Raw genomic sequence first — 20350 nt, 5'->3', positions numbered from 1 at the left:
TTCCAGCTGGTCTGCTCTTATGGTGTCAGATGTTCTGTCTCCCCGGGTGTGCCAGCGTTGGTATGGGCAGAACATGAATTCGCTTGCAGGCGGACACATCAGCTCCCATGCCCCACAGGGGCTAGAGGAAGCGCACGAGGATACCTTGACGGTACCTGTGCGCAGGCTCCAACTGTGACTGAGTTATTGGCTAGTTGGGGTCACTGACTTCCTGACCTTTCTAGCCCCACCCAGTTCTGGGCTCAGCCAGCCACAGCCAGCCCCTCTTCCTCATAGGACAATGGGTTCTGTCCACCATGAAAACGACCTGCATTTTGAAAAGTCCTTCCTTTCTGTGTCTGTAGTTTTCTGCCATCGCTCAGAAAACCCTCTGCCTTACTCCTATTTGTTTGCAGTGAGGTGCGGCCCGGGAGGGCGTTTACAGGAAGGAGGGCAACCCTGGAGTCTGAAGGCTCTACTTTCAAACCCAGCTCCGCCTCTGACTGCATGGGTGAACTCTTAACTTCCTCTGTGGCCTGGGGGAAACAATTTTTCCGCTCACGGGGTCCCTGGATTAATGAGATCACGAATGCAGACCACCTGGACCAGCGACTGGCTCGTCGTAGGTGCCCAAATGCCAGGGGTCGTCTGTTGGCCTGACCCCACAGTGAAAAACTGCCTCTCGGGGAACTCTGGGTCAAAGAACCAGAATAATTTGCATAATTGAGATAACCTCTCACCTCCCCGTGATCTCACGGCGTCCAGCCCCCCACGTTCCCGGATAGCGGGGCCGAGCAGCAGAGCTACCGCGGCGGGCGGCGGAGGAAGGCGCAGGGCTGGACTGACGGCTCTCGGGGAGGAGGAGGAGAGAGCAGGCGGCGGAGGAGGGGAGAGCCGCCTAGAGGAGGGAGCAGAGGCGGGAGGAGACACATGCGCGCTGCCTGCCGCCGCCGCCGCCGCCGCAGTCCTCAGCTTGCCAGGGACAGGAAAGCCTCGAGACCGAGCTGCCACTGCCGCCTCCCCTTCTGCCCCCCCCCCATTCCGTGCGCCTCCCACACCCTCCTCCCCTTCTTCCAGCATCTCTCGGTGGAGCCCTGCAGGGACTCGGCCCGGGCTGCAGTCTCCCCGACCCAGGGGAAAGCTGTGACCCCCCCGGCAGGAGCGGCAGGGCGGGGTGGGGGGCCCGGGAGAAGATGGCGACGCCGGGAAGCGAACCCCAACCTTTCGTCCCTGCCCTGTCAGTGGCTACTCTGCACCCCCACCATCATCCCCCCCACCACCACCATCAGCACCACGGAGGAGCCGGAGCCAGCGGCGGGGCCGGAGGAGGCGGCGGCGGAGGCGGGGGCTTCAACCTGCCCTTGAACCGGGGGCTGGAGCGCGCGCTGGAGGAAGCGGCCAACTCCGGGGGGTTGAACCTCAGTGCTAGGAAGCTGAAGGAATTTCCCAGGACGGCGGCCCCCGCGCACGACCTCTCGGACACGGTGCAGGCAGGTGAGAGAGGGCCGAGGGCGGGCAGTGGGCGTGGGTGGCTGGCTGTCGTCCCTTCCCCGACGCGGTGGCCAGTCTGAGATCTGGCCTTGCTGAGGGACGAGCGGCCCGTGCTCTCCTGAGGAAGGGACCCGCGTGGGCGCTGCGGCGCCGGGAGAGCCGGGCTGCTCCGGGCCGCTCGGCCCGCTAGGGTGTGGGAGCGCGTGGGTCTCCGGCTCCCCACCCGCGGCGGCCGTGTGGGGGAAGTGGCCGCCGGGCTGGGACTTGCGGGCGTGCCGGGTGCGCGCAGTGGAAGTGGGAGGTTTCGGGCGGCCGCGGCCGCTTTCTGGGCCCCGCGTAGGGACTGGGAAGCCGGCCGCGGTGTCTGCGCCTCCGCTTTGCGTCGAGGCGTCGCCCGTCCTGGTGGGGGAAACCCAGACAAAGGTGGCGCGCCCTCCGCCCACCCGAGGGCATCGGCGCGGTGCCGCGAGGCCCCCGCGGCGACATCACTGAGCGCTCCAGCAACTTGGTGCCGACTGCGAGGAGGTGCCGAGGCTTCTCCTTCCTGCGCCTGTGCGAGGAAGGAGCGGCCGCCGAATCGCAGCGAAACCGAATCGCCGCCACTTTGCTGGGGGGGTCGGCTCCCCGGTTCTTTGCCTCTAGCTAACCGCCCACGCGGTTTGGTTCCTGCCACCGAGGCTACCTAGTTCTCAGTAACCCGATCTTTGCGGGGGCCCTGGAAAGAGACGGCATGGCATATTAAAAAAAAAAAAAGAAAGAAAGTAATTAAAGTGAGCCGGTTTTCCTTCGTGAGCCGGACAAGTTGCAACTCGCGCCAGTGAGCATACAGCGTTTTCAAGTTATGTCATGTGTTGACATATTTCTCAGAGGTCGGCTTTCTCTTTGGTAGTTGGAGTTACTGGAGTGAGATCTATAAACAGGAAGGAGGCTGATGGAATGCGATTCAGGCCTTGGGATCCCTACAGAACTGACTCGGTTCCCGACCGTCCGGTTTCAGCTCCTTGGGGGAGGGTTTGTATCTTGGCAAGCGCCCAGCATTTCCCAGAGCAGTGGGTGCCCCGTTTTGGAACCACCGCCCAGACCTCGTGGCTGTCATCACATCAAGGGCTGAGTGTCAGACCCCTAGGATCCTGGACGGCTTGACTGTCAGCTCCAGATCTCCCAGTTTCCTCTCCTGCGGGAAGAGGGGTTCGGGGGAGGGGGCAGACAGTTAGTTGCCTTTTGGAGCTTGGTTTCTAGTGTTCCCCTCCTTTAATCCAGTAAACTTTTATTGAGTCCTAACGAATATTTAGACAGAGTTCTGAGTCCACTGGAGGCAAAAAGGGCTCTTAAGGGTCATTAAACTCTGTAATTTGGATTCAGGGATAGTCAGGAATGGGCATAGAGGAGGGAATTTCCAGAGTTGAGCTGTCAACAGCTGGGGAGTCTCTTGATAGGACTTCTTAGTTGCATTTTCTCAAGTGGAAGTTATTCCAAGAATTGCCTGAATCATTAACTTAAAAAAAAATCCGTTGTTAAGTTCGACTTCCCTTTTGCTATAGAGTGTACAGTGAGCTGTGGAAGGATTGGATATGACTGCAGAAAATGGAGCTGGCATGACCAATAGTAATATGTGTTTGTCGTTCAGGATGGGGGCATTGAAAGTTGTTCCTCTAATTCAGTTATGCTGACGTTTATTTCAAGATGGGTGAACTGCTCTCTTGGCATTTCTTTGAGAAGACTCGCGCTTTAAAAAAAAATAATTAATTAATTTTTTTGGCTGTCTTGGGTCTTCGTTGCTGCCTGGGCTTTCTCTAGTTGCAGTGAGCATCGTTGCAGTGCGCGGGCTTCTCATTGTGGTGGCTTCTCTTGTTGCAGAGCACGGGCTTCAGTAGTTGTGGCTCAGGGGCTTAGTTGCTCCAGGGTGTGTGGGATCTTCCCTGACCAGGGCTCGAACCAGTGTCCCCTGCATTGGCAGGCGGATTCACAACCACTGCGCCACCAGAGAAGCCCAAGACCCGTGCTTTTAAAAGCAGAGACCACCTCTTTCAGTGAAGGCCTTACCATGTGAGGCACGGCAATGCTTAAAAATATTTTGTTCTCTCTTGCTTGCTTGTGGCGAGCTGTGGTTGTGAGTTCCGCAGGTTTTAAAATTACGAACCTCACTTGCACGTGTTTGATGCTCAGAAAATTCTAACTAGCTAAAACTTGGAGGCTTAACTTGCCGTTAAAAAAGGCAGTGTTAATTATGGGAGGGGGAGTGTCACCGAAGTTTGTAGAAAACGTAGGAAAACCCTATAAAGATAAAGAGAATTCAATGTAGACAGCTATTTTACATGAAATTTCAGTACCTGAATGTGTTAAATAGTTGCTTTTGCCAAATCATCTTTGCCTCAGGTCAAAGCTGGGTGTAAACCAAATATATTCTGCCCTTTGTTCTATTTACCGAGCACTGTTCCTTATTTGGAAGAGCAAAACTCAAAATAAAGCAAGAGTTAAAATTACCTCCGTTTGCATAGTGTTGACATTTCCTGCATATAAAGAGTTCTAGTAGAGTGGAGTGTATGAACAGTAACATATACAATAAAGACAGTGGTTTCTCTGGGGTTAAAATTTAGTTTACAGAATATCTCTTAAGATCAGAAGGACATATGAAGATTCTTAAAGACCTAAGATGTAAAGTGGACTTTTTCATAAATTTTGGAAGACAGCGAGTGACATAGAAAGCTTTTTCTCACTGTTCAGTTGTATAATACAGACCATTTGGTTTATGCCTTGTAAAAGTAACTCTTCTGGCAGCCCCCTAAGCAGAACTGCACTCTTGGGCAGTGTAGCTTATCTGGACAGGAGTTGTGAAAACCCAGATGCAAACACAGAAATATAGAGGCCCTGGGCTGCTCAGTAGATGTTTAAGCTCTGTCAATCAAGCGCATACATATTTTTCATAGGAAAAAAGCTCTCAGGCTCTCCCCCTCACTTTGAGCCTATCGATTTACTCATATTGGAGTGAAAATAGTTTGGTTGTGTCGGGGTCTAGTCTTTTGGCAGGTGAGAAGGGGAAAGAAAGGCTGATCCATGCAGGTGTGGTGGCGCAGGTGACACTGGCTGAATGGGAGAAACCTGAACAAAAGAGCAATGATGAGCACTGGGTGTGTGCTCAGCACTCTCCTGCCCGGTCCTCCTTAGAAGCTATTCAGATCCTCATGTACAGCTGGGGAGAGTTGAGTAATAGTTGCTGAAGATCATAGCCCTACTTAAATGGTGAATCAGGGATTGGACTCTGATGGTTTCACTCTAGTGTATATGTTCTTTTTTTTTTTTTTTTTTCTGAGTTGGGTCTTCGTTGCTGCGCGCGGGCTTTCTCTAGTTGTGGTGAGCGGGGGCTACTCCTCGCTGCGGTGCGCGGGCTTCTCTGCGGTGGCTTCTCTTATTGCGGAGCACGGGCTCTAGGCGCACGGGCTTCAGTAGTTGTGCCACGTGGGCTCAGTAGTTGTGGCTCTCGGGCTCTAGAGAGCATGCTCAGTAGTTGTGGCACACAGGCTTAGTTGCTCCGCGGCATGTGGGATCTTCCCGGACCAGGGCTCAAACAAGTGTTCCCTGCATTGGCAGGCGGGTTCTTAACCACTGCGCCACCAGGGAAGTCCCTAGTGTATATGTTCTTGACCATATTCCTGTTAAGCAGGGAAGGGGTGGAGAGGAGCAGAATTTGGGAGGGTATCTGGAGATTCATTCAACCCACATTCATTCTGCAAGTACCCACCAAGCGCCGCTAAGTGCCAGGCACTGTTCTAAGCACTAGGGATACAGCAGGGACCAACAGAGAATCCCTGTATCCCTTCTGATGGAGTTTTCATTCTAGTTGGAGGCGGGTGAGGAGATAAATGAAGAAGTAGATTTTGCAGGTTGAATAGGAAAAGTTATACTTCTAATATCTTTGTTTAGAAGTATACATACTGCTTCGTATTAAAGATGACTTATAGCAGCTTGTAACAACAACAGCACAAAAGATGACTAGTAATAAATATCAACTGAAGCAGAAAATCTGCCCGATAAAAAGAAGTACACAGATATGTGCATCAGGAAAGCAAACTTTTTTTTTCTAGTGCTGATTTTTTTTTTTTTTTTGGCTGCGTTTGGTGTTCGTTGCTGCACACGGGCTTTCTCTAATTGCGGCGAGCGGGGGCAACTCTTCGTTGCGGTGTGCGGGCTTCTCATTGCGGTGGCTTCTCTTGTTGTGGAGCACGGGCTCTAGGTGCATGGGCTTCAGTAGTTGTGCCACATGGGCTCAGTAGTTGTGGCTCTCAGGCTCTAGAGTGCAGACTCAGTAGTTGTGGCACGCAGGCTTAGTTGCTCCGTGGCATGTGGGATCTTCCAGGACCAGGGCTCGAACCCACGTCCCCTACTTTGGCAGGCAGATTCTTAACCACTGCACCACCAGGGAAGTCCCTAGTGCTGATATTTTAAATAGTGTCATTTTGGGATAAGGAAGTTCCAGAGGGTGTTTGTATGACAAATAAAGCAGATTGAAAAGAGGAGTAAGAAAAGAAAGTGTCTGTCTCAGCTGATTGCAGGAGGTCCTGGAAAATTAGAAGGAAGCTCTTCGATTTGATGTGCAGAACAGTTGTTGAAAGTTGGTCTCATTAAGGAGAGGGAGGCTTGTGTCATTGCCAATATCTTTTGGGGTGGCTTGAAGCAGAAAAGTCTATATGGGAAATGAAGGGCTTCCCCAGCGCGGGGGACAAATACTCATCGAGGTCCTGTATGTGCCAGTGCAGGTGCTGGAGGAGGTGCAAAGTGTAAGACACGACAGGAGCGCCACAACATGTCCAGGAAGCCACTGGACTCTCTCAAGGCAGGTCAAGGTGAGATGCCAATAGCGTAGATAGACATTGCAGAATTCAGGAACTAAAAGGCCATTTCAGTTAAATGGGTTAGGAAAGACTCATAGCAGAGGTGGGATTTGGGTCAGGTTTTGTAGGATGGCTAGGTTTCCGATGGAAGTGCCCAGAACCCATGCTGTGGTGGGAAAGATGGTTTGAACGTGTGGAGTGAGAACCTGACAGCCTAAGACTTGCTGAGAATAAAACAGTAAGAGAGGGCATTCAGGCTTGTGCTTCTGGTCACATTCTCCCACCCCACTGTCACCATGTAATGAGGTAACAGAACACGGGGCTCTTAGGACCCTTTGAGGATGCTGGGGATGGCTGACGCCTGGGATATGTCAGCCTGTGGGACTAATGCCCTAGTCTGTCTGAGATACCTCTCTCCAGTGTCTGCAGAGGCAAAGAATCTTCTCTGAGATTTGTGGGCAGGCTTATCTGCTGAAGCCTGACTTTCCCCCTCCCCACTCCCATCCTGTAGCAGCCGAATCCTTGGGATATTAGCACGCTTTAGTCATTGGGATGCACCCAGGACTTGGTGATATCTATTTGGTCTCAAAAGCCATGCCATTTCGTTCATAAAGATTTTTCATTACAAATGTAATGAAACTTGAAATCACATGTGCTTTCGTAGAACGTGTGTTCTTTTATAGTTATATCTTGTTTCAAATTATGTTTCTGCTATTGAATTAAATTTATTAGTCATTGCTGTAATGATAGTTTATTGTGGTAGTCATTATTTAAATGGCTATATTAATGACATATATTCTGAATACTTCATTCATAAACAATGAGTCACATCCTTTTCCTTCCTATTATTATTTTTTTCTTGTTGATCAGTTTCAATGCAGAGGACTTCTAATAGTAAAAGCTGTTAGAACTACTAAGACTCCATATATATGGTGTCTCTGAACCATACCCAGATGAGCTCTTCCACGTTTCTGTTTGTGGCGGAAACAATCTCCACAAACATACCTCTATTCTCACTGCTTGCATTATGGGCTGTTCTTTATTGAAAAGGCAGAAGCACACTAATCATGTTTCTAGGATAACAGCATACAACCATAGGCAACGAAACCTCTGGTAATTTTTGATCTGTGCAGGTTTATAAGTTCAGCCTAAGGTTTGACTTCATCATTGAGAGGATTCTACCGGATTGTTTGTCAGTCACTGCGACATCTTATTTGATTTTTGGTGAGTGTATGTTATTAGGCAAAAATTCGGCACACCCCACTATTTAAAATTTTTAACTTCGATCGTTGACTAAGTTTTTTTTTTTTTTGAGTTTTGTTGCAAACTTAAATTTTTCATGCTGTGGTTTAGCAGTTCTTTGGTGTAAGCATTTAAAGGGTAGATACCTTTTGAAATCCATGTTGGTGTTGATCAGTGCAGAGGTTAATTTCCTTTTGCTCTTGCTGTCCTACTGGTGTGAACAAAGGCTTTTTCTGTCCTGTTACTCAACTTCATCATTACTTATTTAAGCATAAGTTGTTTCCTTCTTTTGTGTGTACTTTTCTATTTTTCCCCTTTTTCATATCTGTTTGTCTACCTACCTACCTATATCTGTCTACCTATATCTATAGGTATATCTATTTACCTATGTCTATAGGTATACTTATATACTTGTATTTATAGGTATATATCTATATCTACATAAATTTATGTAGGTGTGTGACTTGCTTAACCAAAATAGAAAGCCCAGTTATATTTGCATATCTGATGCCTTTATTTATGTATAATTTATAGGAAGTCTAGAGGCATCTCTTATTGCTACAGTTCTTTTGTTGCATGAAAGTATTTTTTTGCACCAAAATTTTCATTTGCTCTATAAATTTCTATTGATAGAGATATAGGTATAAAGATGTTTTATCTTTAGGCTGGGCAGCATTTACTTTCTCTTCATCTCTTCCCAGAGTCATCTCCCCCAGGTGCCGTATTGAGTATGCTTTTTCAGAGACTTGGCAATTTAAATGGCAGAATGCTATGAACTCTATTTAAGGTGCTTATGGGTTCATCAGTCAGACCACATGACTTGAACTTTTGTCTGTGCCTCACAAAAACTTGTCTGTGATGCTACTTTCCAGATTTGGTTTAGCTTTTTGGAAAATTAGACTTCTGCCTTAGAAAGACATCAGGGAAAACTGGCCTGGGCTTTGATCTGGTACTGCCACCAAGCTCTTTCAGTGACTGTGTCACTTGTTGGAATTAAGGTAATTTGGTGTTAATTGCAGTGTTTATTTCAAATATAAAATTATAATCTATCATAAAAGGCTTAAGGATATAAGACCCAAAACCCAGCTATATTTACATATCTGATGCCTTTGTTTATGTATAATTTATGGGAAGTCTAGAGGCCTCTGTTACCGCTGCTGTTTTTTGTGGCGTGGAAGAATTTTTGCCGCAGAATTTTCAGCTGCTATTATATTTCAGACAAGTTTTTGTGTGTGTCGTGTGAATTGTTTAACGAAAAAAGAAAAAAAAAAGCGAGAAAGAAAAGAAAAAATATGGAAAGTCAAGATTCCATGTAAGCCTTAGTTCAGGAAAACTAGGCCTGCCAATAAAGATGCAAGCTTGAAGCATGTCTGTGTTTTCTTCATCTTAATTTCAGAGTTCAGTAGTATTGCTTCCATAAACTGTAGTAAGAAGTCATACATTTGGAAACCATCTGTTCCCAGAGAGTAATTCAAAAATCGAGTGAGACTGTTTACATGAACAGAAAGTTGAGGAACTGTGAGAATGTGGCTTCTCTTGCTGTTACTCCAGCAAGGCAGTAGGAGGGAAATGCCTTTATAGCTGGATTTCTGTGCGCTCGTACTTTTTCCCATCCCTATCCTCCTTCACTGGCCATAGAGGAGGAATATAGCGGGGACAAAAAAAATCAGAGAACAGCAGTGTTTGATTTGCATCACAGAAACATTTTATTTTTTTTTGCTTGATGAGACATTATTGCTCCTGTGTTAATATGACGTTGATACTGAGCCAGCTTAACTTATGGTACCTGGAACTTTTCCACGATTTTAAAATTTTTTCTAAATTTTTTGCACTCATCTTCATTTTTTGTTGCTAGTATATAGAAATAATTATTTTATATAAATTTATTTTATTTATTTATTTTTGGTTGCATTGGGTCTTCGTTGCTGCGTTTGGCCTTTCTCTAGTTGCAGCGAGCAGGGGCTACTCTTCGTTGTGGTGCGTGGGCTTCTCATTGCAGTGGCTTCTCTTATTGCGGAGCACAGTCTCTAGGTGTGCAGGCTTCAGTAGTTATGGTACACGGGCTCAGTAGTTGTGGCTCGCGGGCTCTAGAGTGCAGGCTCAGTAGTTGTGGTGCACGGGCTTAGTTGCTCCGTGGCATGTGGGATCTTCCCGGACCAGGGCTCGAACCCGTGACCCCTGCATTGGCAGGCGATTCTTAACCACTGTGCCACCAGGGAAGTTCCTCCAGGATATTTTAAGTCACCAAGGTCAGGCTTTATAATTTTGGAATCTGCCGTGATACTCACTTTCTTCCTTTTGCTGTGTTTCCTCAGTCTCTTTGCTGGAGGGGCCCTAAGACCGTGTGACTTGAAGCAGAGCCGGGATCCCTCTGGCTCAGTGAGCCTTGAATTTACCCTTCACTGTTCTCCCCAGATGGGCAGAGAGAGGCCCCATTTTAGTTTTCTTAATCTTCTGGCTTCTCCTGTGGCCTTGCTCTTGACAGCTGACCCCTGCAGCGCAGGCCATGGAGTTTTGCTACTCGGTGTATCTCCCTAACGTTCTTTCCTATTTTTTGATGTTGATGCTGTACAGTGCTACGAGTAGCATCAATGCACCTGACCTGGTTCCCTCAGCTTGGCTCTGATTTGAGGCACTTTAGCTCTGCAGGCAATAGTGACAATTTCAAAGATAGCATCACCTGCAGACTGCCTGACTTGGCCTACCTTTAGATTGCCTTCGTTTTGCTTTTCCAGGTCATTTCCCTCACTTTGCCCTCCTCCCTGCCCTGGAAGAGTCACCTTAACCATGCTCCTATTTTATCCAGTCCCCAGCGTACTCCAGACACGGGCCTCCCTGCCATCCCTTCCTTGCAGATCTGAGCACTGAATCAGGCATAGCTTTAAGGCACTTTTGCATTATTTCCTTCTGGCATTTTTTGTTAATTCTTTTTTTTTTTTTTTTTTGCATTACGCGGGCCTGGGCCTCTCACTGTTGTGGCCTCTCCCGCCGCGGGGCACAGGCTCCGGACGCGCAGGCTCAGCGGCCATGGCTCACGGGCCCAGCCGCTCCGCGGCACGTGGGATCCCCCCGGACCGGGGCACGAACCTGGGTCCCCTGCATCGGCAGGCGGACTCTCAACCACTGCGCCACCAGGGAAGCCCATTTTTTGTTAATTCTTGCCTTCCTCTTTGGTGCTTTCCCCAGGTTTCAGCTTTTTCCTCCTTCGCTGGCCTGTGAGGTCTGGCTAGGCAGGGGTCTTTCCTTATTTTCGTATGTGCCCTTCTTGTCTGTCACAGAAAATGCTAGATTAACGTCAGTGCACCGTTCTGTCTCCTCTTTCCTACTCACAGCCCTCTCTTAGTCCCTGCACTCTCAGTCCATCATCTTGGATCTGCCACTATGCACAGTTTGCTGATCTGCTGCCTTTTTTTTCAGTGCTGACCTTATTTTTTTTCACATGACATCTTTTTGCTTCTCAGCATCACCCACTGTATTAGTTGGCTTGGGCCGCATAACAAAATACCACAGACTGGGGGGCTTAAACACCAGACATTTATCTCCTCCCAGTTCTGGAGGCTGAGTCCAAAGTCAGGGTGTCAGCGGGGCTGGTTTCTCCCGAGGCGTCTCTCCTTCGCTTGTCAACGGCCAGCCTCCCTGTGTGTTCCCATATGGCCCTTCCTCTGTGCCTGAGAGTCCCTGGTGTCTCTTTGCGAGTCCAGATTTCCTCTTCTTATACAGACACCAGTCACACTGAATTAGGGCCCACCCGTAACCTACTCATTTAACCTTGGGTACCACTTGAAAGGCCTAATCTCCAAATAAATCACATTCTGAGGGACTGAGGGATAGGGCTTCTAGGCGTGAATTTAGGGGGACACGATTCAGCCCAGCATGCACCCCCTCTGGTGTTGCTGGTAGCTAGCTACTGTTCCTCCCCCAGCCTGGATACAGTGACTTGGTGCTGTGCAAGTCTGCCCTCCCATGAGGCCCAAGCCAGGCCTGTCTTATTCACCACTCCAACCCCAGGACCCAGCACAACACCATGCTGACCCCGCCTGGGTGCGAGATAGACCCTCAGTTACTGTTATTGAGCACATGATGTGCTGTAAAAGGGGAAGGGGCCACATTCATACTTAAAAATGGGTGACTCTGGCTAGTCTGGGCCTCCCTTCTCCCCACCATCTCTCACAAATTTAGAATCTTCTTTTTGGTGGTTGGGGGGTCCCCAGAGTTACACTTTCTCAACAGTAGTAAAAAGAAAGATAAGGTTGCTTTCTTCAACATTTGCAAGTGTTTGATAAGCCAGGTTACATCAGGAGGTAGAGTTATCCTGACTTCTGAAGGAGATGGGTGCAGTTTTATTGTATCCCATCGTGCTTGAAATTAACAAGTAAGGTGAAAGTAAAATTTTTGAGTACCTGTCATGTATAGGATCTGTGGATGATTAAAAAAATTAGAGACATAGTTCTATGGTACATTGCAGAATTGCGTAAGGCTTAAAAAAATAACATGTTTCAAAGTACTATACATGTATAGTATTCTCATTAACAAGTGTCTTTTCCAGATAAAGCCTTTCAGTCTGTCTTCCATCTTGGGTAGATTAGAGGTTAAACATCAGCTTTCTTGAGCCTCAAGGACCTGGGTCCAAATCTTGGCTTTGTCAATTATAAACTGTGTTACTCTGACCAGATAACTTAAACCCCGGGTATCAGTTTGCTATAAACTGATGTCAGCTATAAAATGGGAACAATACGTACTTAGCTGAGTCGTGAGAACAATGATTATAACAACAATAGATAACATTGTCAGGTGCTCTCTCTGTGCCAGGCATTCCTCCAAGTGCTTTATATGTTAATATATATATTAAATATATGTAATACATACATTGCCTCATTTAATTCTTGCTGAGTGTTCTAACTGTAGTAGGAACTCAGTAATTCCTAACTCTTCCAGCTGTTTGCTAGGTTCCACTCAACCACCTGTGTCTGGCTGAAATTCATCTGCCTCTGAAATCCCTTTCTTGACCATTGTAGCCTGAAGAGGGAGTTTAGATATCTAGAAACCACCCATTCACATCTCTCCCTCATTTAATAGCTGAGGACACTGAGGTTCAGAGAGCTTCAGCCCCTTGCGCAAGGTCACACAGCAGGGCAGTGGCAACTCCCAGCAGAGGGCCATTTCTGTGGAGCCTGGAGGCTACATTGGATGGACGGAAGACCTCCCTCCCTCCATAGACTTCTCAGGTCAGCCTCACCCAGACCAGCCACGGGGAAGGTCCCTAAAAGAAAAAATACTGTGAAACCTTTAATAACATGTGGTCCAAAGCTGGGGAGAACAAGATAGAAAACTAAGAGTGGTTACAGATTAAATGTGTTAGTTCAGGATTTTACTGCATGTGGTTTGGAGGACATGCATGGGCTCCGTGTAAATTGGCTCCCAAGTACTAAAAGGCGTGTTGGGAAGTCCCACCCAGACTCACAACCTGGAGGTCCACAGCCGCCTATCATAGCAAGGGTTTTCTTGGCACTTGAAATACATTTTCCAGTGGAAATACAGTAGTAAGTGGTGGTTTGGTTCCCCCGCCAACCCTCTATTTAACCCTAGCAGAGCTGGGCCTTTGTGTCGATGGTGTTTCTTTGGAAAAATGTAAGCTCGGTTCTGACAAGGAATTCTGAATCTGGAGATTGTGGCATCAGGATGTGAACCTCCTGCCTCTTGGGGATAACTCTCTCCCCTGTGGCCATTCCTACCTGATGTCAGAAAGTTCCCCTCCCTTCTAGGCCCCTTGGTCAGTGGGCCCAGCAGACTGGGTGTCCCTTCCCCCTGGTGTGGGGAGCAAGGGTCGGCATAAGTTGGGGGTCAGCTCTGGGACTCCGTGAGGCCTCAGGCCTAAGAGGCGCCGGCCCAGGAGATGCCCCCTGAGGGAGACGGGCAGGGATTTAAACACCTCTCTGCCTAATGGTTGTATTTTTTTTGCGTATTATCTCCCCAACTTATTTATTTTGGACTTTGAAGCAAATGATGAGTCTCCCTGAACTTCAGGTCTGTAATTTGTTAATAGTGAAAATACTCTTCCTCACTCAGGGCTGTTGTAAAAGGAGGTACATGGAGTTCGGGTCTGGCTCAGAGCGAGTGGCCCGCAGATGTCGCTGGCCTTCCTCGATTCCCGTGGGGTTATGCGTCATAGTAAAATAATATAACTGCAGTAAAATAGATAACTGCACATTGTTAGCCTGTCATTGCCGTAGTGGCTAAGAGCACACGTGGCTGGGTCTCAGTCCTGGTTTTACCAGGATATGGCTAGTACTTAAGCTCCCTGAGCCTGGTCATACAATGAGGGATAATGATCATGGGATTATTGTGAGGAGGAAATGAATGAATATAGGTGTAAAGTACTCAGGTCAATGCCTGCTGTTGACGTTTGCCATTATTATTATTATTATTTTTTTGCGGTACGCGGGCCTCTCACTGTTGTGGCCTCTCCCCTTGTGGAGCACAGGCTCCGGACGCGCAGGCTCAGTGGCCATGGCTCACGGGCCCAGCCGCTCCGCGGCATGTGGGATCTTCCTGGACCGGGGCACGAACCCATGTCCCCTGCATCAGCAGGCGGACTCTCAACCACTGCACCACCAGGGAAGCCCCCATTATTATTATTATTGTGGCCGAGCTGCGTGCGGGATCTTACTTCCCCGACCAGGGATTGAACCTGCTACCCCTGCAGTGGAAGCTTGGAGTCCCAACCACTGGACTGCCAGGGAAGCCCCGCCATTATTATTATTATAGTCCATTATCTTTAGAAAAGAGAGTCAATCTTCTAAGGCACAAAAAGACTAGATTCCTTAGAAATATTGTGACATTAGTAAAATAATCTTGATATCCAGAAAGCGTCAATATACATGCTTTCAGTATGTGTAAGCGTTATATTCTTTTGACAGTCTTTGGAGGGTGATGGAGTAGGTGCTATTTACTCTTCCAGCTCTAAACATTCAGGGCTTACGTGTAAGGAAACCCAGACTAGATGGTGAAATCATTTTCCTTGGGTTATGTTTCTAGTAAGTGTTTGAGCCAGGACTGTATCTTCTGAGTTCTTAATGTGATTTCCATTCATTCCTCAATATAATAGCCTTCGTAGGTTTGATTTGATTTCATCAGGACAAAGAAATCCTGAGGGGACAGGCTGGTAGAGAACAGTGCTCCCCAGTGGAGAATGGGGAGCGTATTCTGGGGCTACACTATGTATTCCTGCAAAGGGTGCTGGGACCAAGGCTTGTTTTGGGCCTTGGGATGGAGGGGTAGGAAGGAGGGGGTGGGGCCTCAGAGGAGGGCTTGTAGCACAGCTCTCCGCCCTCTGCAAGAGTCCTGCCATGGATTTAAGAACTCTTCCAGATCAAAATAAACAAATTGATCACCTTTGATGCTCTTAGCAAGAAACAATTTGTGAGTCTTTTTATGTTCCTGGCCACTGCTCCGAAGATGTGTAGCAGATACTTCTCTAAGGAGTGAGAACATGTCTATGAAGAAGCAGAGGTTAAAGAATAAATACTCGGATTTAAACGTATCATTTCTTTTCTCACTGTTTTCCCGGCATCAGCATTTGTTTTGAACTTTAATCAGAAGTCATTTCATCAAAAGCCTGGTGATAGGTTCAGTATCACCCTGAAGTTACTGACAAGGGAACTGAAAGGGGGATATGGTCTGGGCCCTTCAGGGTATTTCCTCCTTCAACCCTCATGAAGGTTAACCCCTCCCCTTGCAAGGTAGGTAGTGTCCTTGGAGCGGAGAAGGAAACATCGGTTAGGCAATCTGAGTACGTTTGTAGAGCCAGTAAGGCCAGAGCTAAAGTTGGGATCCGAACTCTGGTTGAAGAAGTGCTGGAGTCTCTTGCTATTGAGGGGGAGCAGAATATGCCACCCCAAAGTATGCCACTTTGGCATATTGATTCTTTTGAACCGAAAGTTACTTAAGAAACAGTCGGTGCAGGGACACTTGGCCTCCTTTGTCTCCCTGAAAGCAGGAAATAAATCTCCTGTGTGAAAGGTACTCTTCCTGTACCAAAGAGGGGTAGAAGGCATTCTTATCACCAGAGATAGGGAATCCAGGGCCGAGAAGGCTGTATAAACAAATTTACTTCTTCACTCACTTACCACCCCAAGCTCAAACCCCTTTGTCTTGTCCATTTTTCACAGATTTATTTATTTATTTTGTCTAAAAGATACAACAGCTGCCTGCTTTGGTCACTTCTTTCAGTATCGTATATTTTTGAGCTCCTGTACATAGGGACTTTGTTTTTTTCCTGTTAATTGTTTCATATCAATTTGATTATTAGGCCAGCCAAAGGACCTAAAAGGAAAGAAGGAATTACGTTTTCTTCCTCTATGCCGTGCTCTGTTGTAGCATTACTGCATATTTAGAGCTGGAAGGACAGATCGGGAGGGGGAGATTTTGCAATGCGAATCGAGCCCAGAGCATTCTGATAGGCAGTCCTCGGGGTGACTTATAGACGGAGGAGTCAGATTCCAGCCTAATGTTGTTTCTCTCATTAATCTGAAAGTGGATGCAGGAGACCAAGGTGCATGCATGGGGAGTTCTAGCCCTAATCCTTACCTATTGCTAGTGGCCAGTTATCAGCTCCATTTCTAAGAACTGTGCTTTCCAGCAAGCAACAGTATTGGTTTTAAAAATCCTCCAACATGTCTATTATTAAAAAATTTAAATAACACCTTCAGGTTTTTAGTTTTGGTATAAAATTTTGTTAGACTTTATAATACGTAACTTATTTGAACAGCCTATTTAAAATTTACTTTATTTTATTCCCTCCAGTGAGAAATGAATGAATAGCCATTGGGTGAGTGACCAAGTAATTTACTTTCTAGACCATTCCCTCTGTAACACAAGTGCTTACATTCTCAAAGTTGTTTTTTTTTTTTTTTTTGCGGTATGTGGGCCTCTCACTGTTGTGGCCTCTCCCGTTGCGGAGCACAGGCTCCGGACACACAGGCCCAGTGGCCATGGCTCACGCGCCCAGCCATTCCACGGCATGTGGGATCTTCCCAGACCGGGGCACGAACCCGTTTCCCCTGCATCGGCAGGCGGACTCTCAACCACTGCGCCACCAGGGAAGCCCTCAAAGTTGTTTTTTTAAGTAATAATCATTGAGTCAACTTCTAATGCATTTTATGTTGTAATGAAGATCCTTCAATGCATTAATTAATTGCTTTTAAAATCTTATAAAAGAAATAGCACAGCAGCCCACTGGCTAAAATGGCAGCACAGTTTATGGCTAAATAACCAAAATTTTTTGTGTTTATGCAAATTGATCTAATTCAAAGGAATCTGATTGTGCAATTGAAGTCAAATAGACCTCTCTTTGTGCAGTTCCGTTGGAGGTGAGGATGATAATCTCTGCATGCAATTTAAGGCAATTATGTGTATTTTTCTGTCTTTTGGAAGCCTGGATAAATCAAAGTTAATTTTAGTTGTACCAGTCCTTCCAGTGGCCATAGTCTTGTAATAAACTCTTAACCGTGGTTTGTTCAGATATTTGCATTTAATGCTTTCTTGTGTCCATGCAGTACTTTAAAGGGTGCCATGCCATAACTTTATGAGTGTTAATGAGCCAAAGTCTGATCTGTTTTATGAAATTCATTCGGCAGCTGTGAAGACTTGCTGTTGCTTCCCTACCCCCTGCCCCCAAAGTCCTTGGAATCAGTATGTTAATGAAGACTTGGTATCTCAATATGAAATTGGCACAGTGGGAGTTCCGAGGTAATGTGCCCTGACAGAGCCCTTAATGTCTGCCTCTTAGGGAGTGAATGACAAAGACAGGATAGGCCAGCTAAGTGCTTTCACAGTCAGGCTGCCTGGGTCTTTCTAAAGTCGGTCTGTGTCTTCAGCGTGTGCACTCTCTGTGTCTCAGTGTCTTAGAAATCTCCTCTCTTCTGTCAGCCAGGCCTCCTTGATTGTGATCTCTTAATACCACACAGTAGATTAGGTTGGATGAGCCCCGTCACCTTTTTTTTTTTTTGGCCTCACCACGCCACATGTGGGATCTTAGTTCCCCTACCAGGGATCCATCCGGTGCCCTGTGCAGTGGAAGCGAGGAGTGTTAACCACTGGACCACCGGGGGAGTCCACTTTTTTTTTTTTTTCTTTAAATTCTTTAGTGCTTTACAATTTTCAAAAGCTTCACACACATCATTTCATATACTCCCATAATAACCCTTTTTCCCCTTATCCCTATATTCCCTCCCCCCAACTAGTAACCACTAGTTTGTTCTTTACATCTGCGAATCTGCTTCTTTTTTGTTTTATTCACTAGTTTGTTGTATTTTTTAGATTCCACATATAAGTGAAATCATATAGTATGTGTCTTTCTCTGACTTATTTCACTTAGCATAATGCCCTCCAAGTCCATCCATGTTCCTGCAAATGGCAAAATGTCATTTTTTTTTATGGCTGAGTAATATTCTATAGTATATATATACCATATCTTCTTTATCCATTCATCTGTTGATGGACACTTAGGTTGCTTCCATACCTTGGCAGTTGTAATTAATGCTGCCATGAACCTTGGGAGCTCCATCACCTTTGGATGAAAGACTTCAGCTTTCAAACACCTTGCTTTGTATAATTCTATGCAATGCTCTTTCATTTTTCAAGAGAACATTAGGTCACTGTGGACATCACAAGAAGTGCTCTTATAGGATGCCCCTAAATAGTGTCAACCTAAGTCCAGGTTTGCTGGGGACAGTCTGGTTGATACCTTTTGCCTTGGACTACTGAATAATAGCACCTCTTTTTAACACATCCTGATTTGGATGATAAATTACATGACCACTCCACTCATGGGACATAGACACCATGTTTTAAGATAAACTGAAGTGGAGACAAGGTAAATGACTTGCCCAGGCCCTCTGGCCACTTCAGTGTCAGATCAGGTCTAGGATCTGAACAGTTTATCCTGGTCATCTCTGTCAGCTGCCCATACTGCTGCCCTTTGAGGGAATGACAATACTTGGCTGGTTTCTCATTTTAACTTTCACACCAAGAAACCCTCGCAGGAAGGTCTTTGGCATTTGTCTCTAATCTTAGTGGGCAAAATACAGCACTCATTTTAAAATTGTGAAATATAGCATGCATAGAAAGGAGTCTATATAAAACGTAAGCATGGTTTAAATGATGATAGTAAAATAGGCATAGAAACCTAGAGCAGACAGGGAGCTGGGACTGGGGTGGGGAGGTGATTGCCTGGGGCAGTACAAGGGGTGATAGAAACAGTCTCTGTCTTGAGTTAGCAGTGAACTCGCAGGTAAGTATGCATTTGTCAGAACGCATCAAACTCTACGTATAAAATGGTTGCATTTTGTTGTACATAAATTATACCTTACTAAAGTAGACTAAAAATGCCCCTATGTACCCATTATTCAACTTGAGAAGTGGAACATTTCCCATACCAATGCATTATCCCTGATTAACAAGCCATTTAAAAGCACAGAATAATTGGGGCTTTATGGCTGAATGGGTGCCTACTACAAGACTGATATTTCTGTATTAGTGGACAGATTCTTTGATCTTCATTTTCTTTATTTCAAAACAGCTTGTTAACTGTCTACATAGTCATACTAATCAAATATTCTAATTCTCTTTATGAGCGGCAGTTTAGTTTATTGATAGAAAAAACTGAAACTGAGCCAGGCTTCCTGGCATCACTGGGATGGTGCTGGCTAATGAAATCCAGGGCCTAAGAGCATTTGCTGTGCACCTGCTGGGCGCCAAGACACTCTGCAGGCCTGATCTCATTCTTCACCTCAGCCTACATGAGAGGTGTCGTGTACCTTAGATTTCGTGGAGTGCAGATGCTGAGGCTCATAGATGCTCAGCGGCTTGCCCAGGACCCCCACGTGGAAAGTGGAGGAGCCGCGGGTGTAACCGCCAGCAGCCTGATTCTAAAGCGTTTGCCTTTCCCACCAAGAGAGGTCATTAGGAAGAACTGCCTTCTGCTGGGGAAAGCAGGGCCTTTTCGCTAGCTCCTTGCTTGTCCCCTGGAGCCTGGGACGGTGTGGTGTACCACCCGCAACCTTCCTGTGTGACAGCCCTGACCAGGTACACTCCCTGCCCCGCTTCCTCCATGGCTCCCTCCTGCCCGCCCAGGTCAGCTGCCTGATCTAATAGGCCTCTGGGATCAACGCCATCCTGCTTACCCACTGGGTTTCCCCTCACCCTCCTCACCAGCCTTCGTGGCTCCAGCTGCCTTTGTCTTTAGCCTCCATATGTTCCAGGTTAAGTGCCTCTATTTTGCCTTTGATCATGCCTTCCCTTTCCTCTCTGCATGTGCCAAAGAAAATAAAACAGAAAACAAAACAATCAACAAATAAAACTCCAGATCTCTAGTCCCTGTCAGTCACCCCAGAATCTCAACACCTGCCTCTTCTGGATGTCCCAAACCCTGGCCTCTCTCTCCAGCTTCACCCCCATCTTTTCCGAACTTTAGGCTTTTGGTCTGTAACTGGCAGTTTGATTGAGTTGATCCTTAATTGTTATTTGACTTCATTTCTTTTCTCTCCAATTGATAATAACAACAAGAAGAATGATAATAGCTTTATTTCTCGAGACAGGTATTGTGTTATGTATTTCTCTCAGTTAATTCTGCCAAATAATCTTAGGATGTCAATACATGTTTTTTCCCTGTTTAACAGTTTAGAAAATCGAGGCTCAGAGAAAACAGCCTAAGATCGCATAGCTACTAAACTAGGATTCAAACCTTAGTTGAAACTGGGATTCAAATCCTGTTTGACTTGAGTGATCCCGTCTCACTCTTTACTGACCCC

The 20350-nt window shown here is 46.6% G+C and overlaps 1 protein-coding gene across 2 annotated transcripts in view; it reads left to right on the top strand.

Annotated features, from left to right (window-relative positions):
- Window positions 1-940: 940 nt before the first annotated feature.
- The window catches only part of LRCH1 (leucine rich repeats and calponin homology domain containing 1), a 193609-nt gene continuing 174199 nt past the window's right edge, over window positions 941-20350 (top strand). Inside the window, exon 1 of one of the 2 annotated variants that reach the window (XM_081214566.1) lies at window positions 941-1473. In XM_081214566.1, coding sequence (XP_081070692.1) covers window positions 1173-1473 — 301 coding nt within the window. In that variant the 5' untranslated portion in view covers window positions 941-1172. The remainder of the gene's footprint in view (window positions 1474-20350) is intronic. The other variant, XM_081214565.1, reaches the window with a different exon arrangement.

This window comes from Mesoplodon bidens, assembly GCF_964165515.1.
Source record: "Mesoplodon bidens genome assembly, chromosome: 17".
NCBI classification, from domain to species: domain Eukaryota; kingdom Metazoa; phylum Chordata; class Mammalia; order Artiodactyla; family Ziphiidae; genus Mesoplodon; species Mesoplodon bidens.
The sequence above is the reverse complement of the archived record's forward strand: the minus strand, read 5'-3'. Positions and strand labels throughout refer to the sequence as shown.